Raw genomic sequence first — 9,328 nt, 5'->3', positions numbered from 1 at the left:
CTCTTGCCACTTTGGTTATGCTAAGGTGTGGAGAGTCCAAGCTATATTTGAATGGGGCAGTGCATTTATACTTATGCCAGATGACTGGAACCATTCCTACATCTCAGCATACAAACAGTGATTATCTCCATGTTCAGCAAGCTGTTTTGGCGACATAAATGCTGTCTTGAGTAGCTTTGATTAAGGAGTTTCCAAATCTATCGGAGACTTGTCGGTGATCAGAATATGCAATGGTCACTATCGGGGTTGCTCCCATCTCTGTCTGGATTATATCATAGTGCACCTTATCATGTAGGCAATCATTGAAACTAGTGATCAGTCCCCAAATTTCTTCTCCACAAAAAAGAGTAGGTTTCACAAGTTTATCGAACCACCACAATGTAGTTTTACTTCTTGGAATTTTATATGTGCGAAATCCTTTTAAGGGCATGAAGGGCTGCCTTTCTACAAGAAAGTTGAGCACATCATGCCTCCATAGCGAAAGCCAAGGTTCTGAGAATGTTGCTCTTAGATATGTGTAGGATTGCGTGTATGCGACTTTTTCCTCTTCCCAGAAAAAATTCTGTTTTGCTCTCATTACCCATGTTTAAGTGGTTTTAAACACCATCGCTCTCATTTTATCAAGGTTTACTAACAGATCTTTGTGTACACATTGACATATACATCACTTTAAAGCATATAGTTGTCTGCGTAGTTTGCTGGAGAGTTGGAGATCAACACGATGTCATGAACAGTTCGTAATCTCAGTATGGCTATCTCTACTAAGTATGCTCCTGCACACCCCATCTCTCTACGTAATTGGATATCTCATCTATATGAAGACTCAAGAGAGTGGATGATTGTAGGCATCCTTTGTTTTTGTAATTGTGCTAGTCATGATCTCAGTGAATCCAGTAGGTCTGCACAGTTTTCTTGACACTGTCCTTATAGAGCACAGATTCCCCAGTGGATATCTAGTGGGATGACAAGGGCATCTAGTCGCGGCATGAGCCTAGCATTTCGAATGGTATTGAAGACTTTCTGGAAATCCCCAATGTAACAATAGATTCTCCTTTTATGTTCTCTTCCCTCTCAATGAGGAACGGAGGGTCAATATGTGATAAAAATTTGTGAAAGTAACCTACCTCTATAGTTGAATGGCAGTGATTTCTCTCTGCTGACACACTCAAATCTGAATCTATGATTGAGCCATATAGTTTAGCCTAGTAATGGCCAATTATGATAGTCCTATAATTTCTAGGTATCATGGAATCTCTGCTCTTGGAGATTGGTACAATGGTACGTTCTATCTAGCTAATAGGGAAACCTTTATACACAGCTTAATTAAATACGTGAGCAAGAAGCAGGAACAAGGTGTCGGTGGTGTATAAAGGTATACTAATCTAACTTAGTAAATATTGCAGAAGCTCAAGAAGAATGATAAATCAGTTACCAGAACTAATCAAGAGCAATAGTTTCTCGGAAGAGTGAAATGCTGCCCTCTGAAATTCTTCATGATGAGGTGATTAAGAATGGAGAGGCCAATTGAAATATAGAAAAATATCTCACCGATTTTATGTCACAATACCAACAATCCTTCGGAAGTACTATTTGAAAGTATTGATTTAAAGATATAGATATAAAATCTCAGAAGCAATAAAACAAGACACAAAAAATAGAGACTACCAACTGATAAATTATGTATCAATAGTAATCACCCTCAAACACAAACACTATGAGGAAATCAGAGACTGTTGACATTATAAATAAGTTGAATATAACAGAAATAAGTAAGAAATTAATAGGAGCAAATATATTCTAAAGAAGCTGACTGGGATAGTATAACTGTCACTCTTGGACTACGTCTCTCTTCATGTGCTCTATGACAACCTCTTATCGTAGAGGTCATTCTCAAGAAAAGAGATCATGATCTTTTCTATGCACCTAGTGTTTTTTGTTTTGCAATCCTTCTTTGAACTCCAAGATTTCGATTTCTCTTATTACTATTGGAACTTTGTTTATTTACCTCTGTTGTGAGGTACTAAGAGCATGTCTTTATACATGGATTTTGTGCCCTTGTACACATTTATGTTGGAACTGTTTTGGTTAATTTACAAGGAAGACATGTTTTGGGCCTTTGCTAGTGGCAACCCTAATAATCACAAATGAAGAGTTTGGCTGGTCTTGATAGTTATACCTTATATAGCATCAACCAATGCTTCATGTAGAGATTGATTGGCAGCATTGCTAGAGATAGGCTACACATATTGAGTGTACACATATTGAGCTGATTGGGATGCTGCGCAGCTGTTCTTTCTCTGCAGGGGAATTCCACATGTGACTATCTGTTTTTGTTTCTCAGCAGTATGATATTGCTAGGATCTAGGGGCCGCCATGTTGTTGTTGGAACCTGTGTCCTCCATGATATCTTCCCATCTGGATACTGGGTTTTCCTCGATAAGATAATATTGCCAACATATTGAGTGTTTCAGTTGTCTTGTTTCCTGTACGGTAATGACATTAAGTATGATGCTTTATCTTAGGAAAAGAGAGGTTGAGAGAATATCTGTGGATTTGTGGAGAAGAAAAGAGAGAATATGAAACAGGTTGAACGACATGCGAAACAATATGAGGCTGAATTAAAACAACTTGAGACTACAAAACATGATTTACAACAAAAGAGTGCTGAGCTCGATCGAAGATTTCAAGAAGTTCAAGCTATGAAAAAGGAGGCTAAGCAATGCCAAAAAAGGGTTGAAAAGGAATTCCATGATAAGATGGAAGTTTTCTTAAAGGATAAAGCAAACCTAGAAACTCAGAAACAAAACGTGGTAATGTTCTTTTCTATTCATTAGAATTTAATTGTGCAAGCTTTGTTATATGAACGGAAATATAAGAAAGCACGGAAATTAAATATTGGTGATGCTAAGAAATTTTCCAGCACTATCCTAATGTAACATCATCTTTGCTTCCAAACATTATAACTACATTATATTCAAAGTTTTCACTTCTTTGCCTCTATAGATGCCATATACTCTTGTTTATCTACTGCTTGCTTTATATAGGTAGATATACACTGGCTGACAATTAATCTGGAAATGAACAAAAATCTCAAGCACAACTGTGCTACCCAGAGTTAAAACAAGCAGTGATGTTTCATACCCATTCTGAAAGAAATAAACAATTTGGCTGTAGAAGTTCAACTAAGTCGCATCAGCAATCCCTGTTTCAAGTAACTTGGTGTTCTAGTTCTGGCCAGGCATCGAAAGAACGTTTCCCATCTCTAGTGATAGTTCTAGGATTTTATGTGGTGAAATATCTATGGCCTTGGAGTGATGAATGCTATTTTTGGGAGGGTATTTGAGATGCGTGACCATTCAGTTGCGCATAATGTCAAGTTGTTCGGATGTTTCCATCTAGCGACAAGCACAACCATAATGATTGTGGTTTTTAGTCACTATATATATTGTTCATTTGACAAGGCTGTGACTATTTGTTTACCAGATAATTCAACAAATATAAGTTTTTTTATGACTTTTAGGAATTCAGGGTTGAATTGACAAGCTTAGGGTTATTTGTTCATTCTCACTCTACCTGCTCTCATACCTAGGAATATATTCACAGGGCCTTGATTCTCCTTCTGGAAGAGTGCCTGTGGTTGACTTTATAGTGTATATGCAGCTCTTGGTGCTCTTTAAAGACAATGTGCAGAGACACAGTTCCAAGACTCATGGGAGAGATTTGGAGAGACCTTTAGGTTCAATCCTTGCCCACATGATAAGCTGCAGAGCATCATTGGCTCATGATAATAACTCGGGTGGAGAATCACCAAGGCATTATTGTAATCAGTGACTAGTATCCAGCGGCTTTGGAGCTCATTTTGCATAGGAACTCAAGGTTGGCAATTGATCAAAACAACTTGTTGAACATAGAGATGATCATTGTCAATTTTCTGAAATGCAAGAATAGTTCGAGTCACATGGCATATGCGTAAGTAAATGCACTAGCCCCATTCCAATATAAGTTTGGATTATTCCCATCTAAACATGACCAAAGAGGAAAAGAATAGAGTGATCCAAACTGATTTATTAAATTGAATAATAGAAAAACATGGATTAGCCCCACAATCTCTTGGTAGCAAGATGGCTGTCAAAGAGGCATATTTTATACACACATTTGAGGATGGATTCATTGTCAGGTCCTCTTATATTGATATATATCTATTGCATGCATTGCGCAGTGTGGTAGGGCAGTTGTCAATGAGGTAGACAGATATGCAGGCACCCCTTAGAAGAAAGAATCTACCAATTGTGCCAGCAGGTAGTGGAATATGAAGAACACTTTGTTTCCCACCCCGTTTTTTTTTATCAAATAAGAGTGATATACCATTGCCTCTTTTAACCACGGTTTTTGTCCCCAATGAAAGGGAACAAAAAATGAGGACCTATAATTCTTGGGACTGTTCTTCTTAGAACCCAAGAGACTCAAGGAGAAATTGTTGCAGGAGAGCAATACAACCACACAAGTTTACCAACAAAGCACATAACTTTCTTTAGCCCTATCACTCCGATTCATACTACAAGTGAATAATGGCTTATTTAAGTAGACAGGGTAATAGATCAGGCAATAGCAATTTGTCATGGACGTAGGCCCCTACCTTGAGAACCACAATCACGTCACCCTTGTCATCGGCAGTCATTATGTTCTGCCATGTCAGGTGCGTTCCTTGCTTCAAAGATCTCTCTATTGTGGATCCACCCATGGTGGAGGTCTTTCAAAGAAAGACATTATAATCTATCTGACATATACATACTGAGATTCATTAGTCACTTTTTATTTACTTTTTTATGTTGATAGATTTATTTTGATTTGTTGTTCTTCATAAGGAGACAATGGTAAGATGTAATCTCTTGATTGGTCTCATAGATCATTTTTTCCTCTTAAAAGACGTTAATATTCCTTACTTTCTTTCCTGCCTTCTGTCAGGGGAGACATGCATTCCCGTCTTTTCATTTGTTCTCACCTCAGAATGCTCCATGGAGTTATTTTGATGGTGTTCATTAGTTTGGATATTGGTCAGTTTATTTTGATATAATGTGGCTTCTCTCATTCTCTCATTTGTGTTCTAATGAAGATTTTCTTTTGTTATCAGCAATATTCCTGAAGAAACATTTAATCTGCTTTTGTTTTGTTTTTACTTCAGATCAATCTTCAACAGGAGATTGAAAAGGCAGGAAACAAGTTGATGGATCATGTGATGGCTTTGGATGGGCCTTTAGCTAAGCTTGATATGTTGCATGAAAAGCTTGATGTGTCAGAAAAGAAGCTGCAGATTCTAGTGAATCATATTTCACAACAGCAGAAATTTTTGAAGGAAAAGGAAAAGACTCTTATAGCAAAGGTCATATATGATTTATAACCATTTCATGTTTAGAACTAACTAATTTTTGTGTCTTGCAAATATTACATTGCATATGACAGGCATAATTTGTCTTTTCCCTACCTAAATTAACTTCTAAATGTTTCTCTTGTGGCAAATTGCATTGTGTACTATTCTTTGTCATGATCTCTATTTGTTAAATTGCCCATTGTCCCGTGATCAGTCTGGGTAGCTTTTTCATTCTTAGAGTATCAGGCAATGTCTGATTACATTTATGCATCAGAGGGGAAACTTGGAGAAGATCTAGCTGAGAGTAAAAAATGCTAGCTGCAGAAGACATGTTAGAAAAATGGCCCTGCAGCACTTATTTCCTTTCTTTGCTGCCACGATGAGCAGTTTTTTATAGATTCTGATATATACTCCTTAAGAGGCCGTGGTTCCTTTAGATGTAGCATTCCGTTATCATCGTCACATAATATAAAATATTGGGCCTTACAAGGCATATAGAAGAAATGGTAGAGACATAGCATATGTGTGGCTGTACTTGGGAGTTATCCACTTAGAACCCCTTTATGTTTTGTCTCCAACAACTTAAACCAATAACAAGAGGTTTGCTTGAAGCTAACACTTCAATAGGTTTCCTCTCTAAACTTCTGTGGAGGTAACCAACTTTGAGGTAAAACTTTTGTTAAGAATTAGGTAATTAAGCAAGGGTTAATTATACCTAATTATGTGATTAAGTTAATAAGTGGAAGATTAAGTGATATGTGTGTGTATGTGTGTGAGAGGAAGAGAGAGAGGAAGATACACTTATGTACAACACAAGATGGGGGATGAGTAACTATATTAAATTAGCATTATCATCATCAAATACAAAAATACTTAAATGAGGTATATATAGATCTCATGTGCAAGGGTGCACATATGTGAGGATAATATAGGCACAAAAGTGTAAGTCCTATATTAAATGTACTTAGGAGTGGAGGATCTAGAAGGTCCTATTTAAGGCGTTATAGTCAACACTTCTAACTAGATTCTATCTAGGTAACTACGAAGTTACATGGTTAACTAACAAACTAAACTAAGTTAACCTTGATCTCTCAACATGCCCCCTCAAGCTCAAGTGTGAGGCGTCCGACATTCGCTTTGGCTTTCGTCGGCTTTGTGTGCTTCCGTCTGCCCTTCGGCTTTCTTTGTCGTGACAATCTCGGTTCCTTCCCCTCAAGCCAGTGACGAAGGCTTGTAGTGTGTGGGTGAAGGTCAACTACTTCTACCCATCGTCCGTTACGAGCTGCTTCGGTGGAGCTCTTGGGCTCTTGTTCGGCCGCTACCTTCATCGCGAAGGCATACTGATGGGCCATATACTTGTAGTCGAGCCGAGTGACGGGGTTCTTAGCTCTAGATGAGCGTCGAAGTTTTTCGCTCGCCGATGTTAGCGCCTTCTTTGCTCCGGGTGTTCGCATGATGGGTACACCGAACTCATTGTCTAGTGAGGGAGCCGACACATCTGAATCACTGTCGTCGGGGTGATTGACTTTGTATTCGGGCATCTTACCTTTGCCTTTGTCCAAGTTCGTACTTGGTCGCGACATGCTTGGGTCGCGTGGGGGTTCTTGTGGCCGACTAGGCCTTGCCGTAATCAAACTTTCTTCAAACATGTGTTCGAAGCGATCTCCATCTTCTACCTCTCGTTCGGCGGATTCTGGGTCGAGCGGAGTCGGAGTCGATGTTGTCTCTGGTGCGTACCAGGATGCGGACTCGTCGAAGTCTACGTCTCGACTTACCTGAACCGCTCGAGTAGAAGGGTTGTAGCATTTGTATGCCTTCTTCTCGGACGAGTATCTTATGAGGATACATTCCTCTCGCTTCGTGTCGGGCTTTTGTCGTTGTTCGTTCGGGATGCGTACATTCACAATGCTTTCGAACACCTTGAGGTGCGACAGGATCGGCTTCCTTTCGACGAGGAGCTCGTAGGGGGTTAGCTCATGGACTCCATTGTTGGTGCACCGGTTCATGAGATAGACAGTCGTGGATGCCGCATCGGCCCAATAGAAGTTCGACATGTGCTTCTCATGCATCATGGTGTGTGTTACCTCGAGTATTTGTCGATTTTTCCTTTCGACTACTCCATTTTGTTGCGGGGTGTGTTGGCACAAGAATTCTCTCTGAATGCCTTCACTTTGGAGGTAGGAGGTGAATTCATCGAAGAAGTACTCCTTGCCTCCATCCGATCGTAGGCATCGAATGTGCTGACCGGTTTCTTTTTCGACTTGGCCCTTGAGCTTTTGGAAGTGGGAGAACACTTCACTCTTCTTCTTCATCAGGAAGATCCACGTGTAGCACGAGTAGTCATCGATAAAGGTGACGTAGAATCGGCATCCACTGATCGTTGACGTTTGAGCCGGTCCCCATACATCTGAGTGTATGATGCTGAGGAGGCCTTTGCTCACGTGGCTCTCCTTCGAGAATGGGAGTCGATGTTGTTTGCCAAGTTGACACACTTCGTATACTCGGTCGACTCGTTTCGACTCGAATGTCGGAAGTCCGATAACCACTCCCTTTGATTGCATAGCTCGGAGCCGTTGGAGGTTTATGTGGCCAATTCTCTTGTGCCACAACTTGATGCTTGTCTCGGTTTTGAGACCTTTAGCGTACATTGCCGATTTCACCTTGTTCGAATCGAGGATGAACATTCGACCATCTCTCCGCCCTTTAGCTATGATTCGGCCATCTTTCTCGATGAAGTATCCTTCGTTGTTGCAGCGGACTTGCATGCCTTACTCCACAATTTGGCCGATGGAGACCAATTTCTTTGTTATTGTGGGCACATGTTAGACATTCTTGATGCAAGTTTGCTCGCCTTCTTTCCCGAATGGGACATTGCCAATGTGTCGAATGGGATGTGTGGTGTTGTCTCCCGTCTCTATGAAGCCGGGTCGGTCCGTCGTTCGTATGTCACGAAACCACTCTTGGTGTGACGTCATATGATGTGAGGTGTCGAAATCGACGAACCACACGTCTTCCTAGTTGGAGGTGCTTGCGGAGTTGGAGGTGCTTGCGGAGTCGGAGGCAGACATAGAGTTTGCTCTATGCCTCATTACGAATAGTCTGTCGTAGTCATCGTATTCGGAGTTGGCGTTGGAATTTGTAAGTTGTCGACTTGTCGAAGCCGACTCGCTTCTTCTTTTTCGGCACTCCTCGCGATGGCTGATTTTTCCGCAATAGTTGTAAGTTGCGGGCTTCATTTGCCGACCTTGTTCGGCATGGAAGCTCCCCCTTCTTCCGAAGGTTCCTTGATGGCTTTGGTCCCTTCGTGTGATGGGCCGAATTGGCCTCTTCTACCGCCATGACCTCGTTCGCATCTACTGTCCGAACTTGAGAAGAACATTTGTCCTTCCGACGTCTTCGTCTTGGTTTGGACATGGTTCTCTTCGACCAATAACATTGATTGGAGGTCGAAAAAAGGAGGGTTTTCTCTCGCCAAGATTGTCGTCCGTAATTGATCGAATCGTTGTGCAAGGCCACCCAAGCATACTTGAACCATCTCGTCTTCATCGATGTTTATTTTGATGGAGCCAAGCGAGTCGCAAATGCTCTTGATCTTTGCGGCATAGTCCGACACGGACATGTCTTTTTGCCGAATGTTGTTCAACTCTTGTCGGAGTTGAAGCTTTCGGGCGGTTGTGTTGGCGGCGAACATTTTCTTTAAGTTAGCCCACGCTTCTTTAGGCGTCTTGGCGTCTTGAATGTGGCTAAGCATGTGGTCGTGGACACATGTTGCCAAGCAATACATGACTCGACTCGCCGCTTGCTCCCATGTTGTGTAGTCAGCGTTCTTTGAGTGGGGTCGATTTTCTTGTGCGTCGTTGATGTAGCTCCAATACCCTTGGCCAACAAGGTATTGGGTCATCTTGTACTCCCAAGATGAATAATTGCTCCAGTCTAGCTTTTCACTAAGGAGCGAGCTAC

At 41.1% G+C, this 9,328-nt stretch overlaps 1 protein-coding gene across 1 annotated transcript; it reads left to right on the top strand.

Annotated features, from left to right (window-relative positions):
• Window positions 1-2,569: 2,569 nt before the first annotated feature.
• On the top strand, window positions 2,570-5,501 carry LOC147847199 (uncharacterized). Its single transcript, XM_087339455.1, has 2 exons — window positions 2,570-2,810; window positions 5,183-5,501. Exons 1-2 carry the CDS (start codon window positions 2,577-2,579, stop codon window positions 5,396-5,398), a joined length of 450 nt encoding a protein of 149 aa, XP_087195581.1. The 5' UTR covers window positions 2,570-2,576; the 3' UTR covers window positions 5,399-5,501.
• The last annotated feature ends 3,827 nt before the right edge of the window (window positions 5,502-9,328 follow it).

The sequence above is a fragment of the Azolla caroliniana genome, unplaced genomic scaffold (assembly GCF_043228905.1).
Source record: "Azolla caroliniana isolate FFs.n. ecotype wild unplaced genomic scaffold, voAzoCaro1.0.p SCAF_1370, whole genome shotgun sequence".
NCBI classification, from domain to species: domain Eukaryota; kingdom Viridiplantae; phylum Streptophyta; class Polypodiopsida; order Salviniales; family Salviniaceae; genus Azolla; species Azolla caroliniana.
Note: the sequence above shows the minus strand (reverse complement) of the source record. Positions and strands in the feature narration are given on the sequence as shown.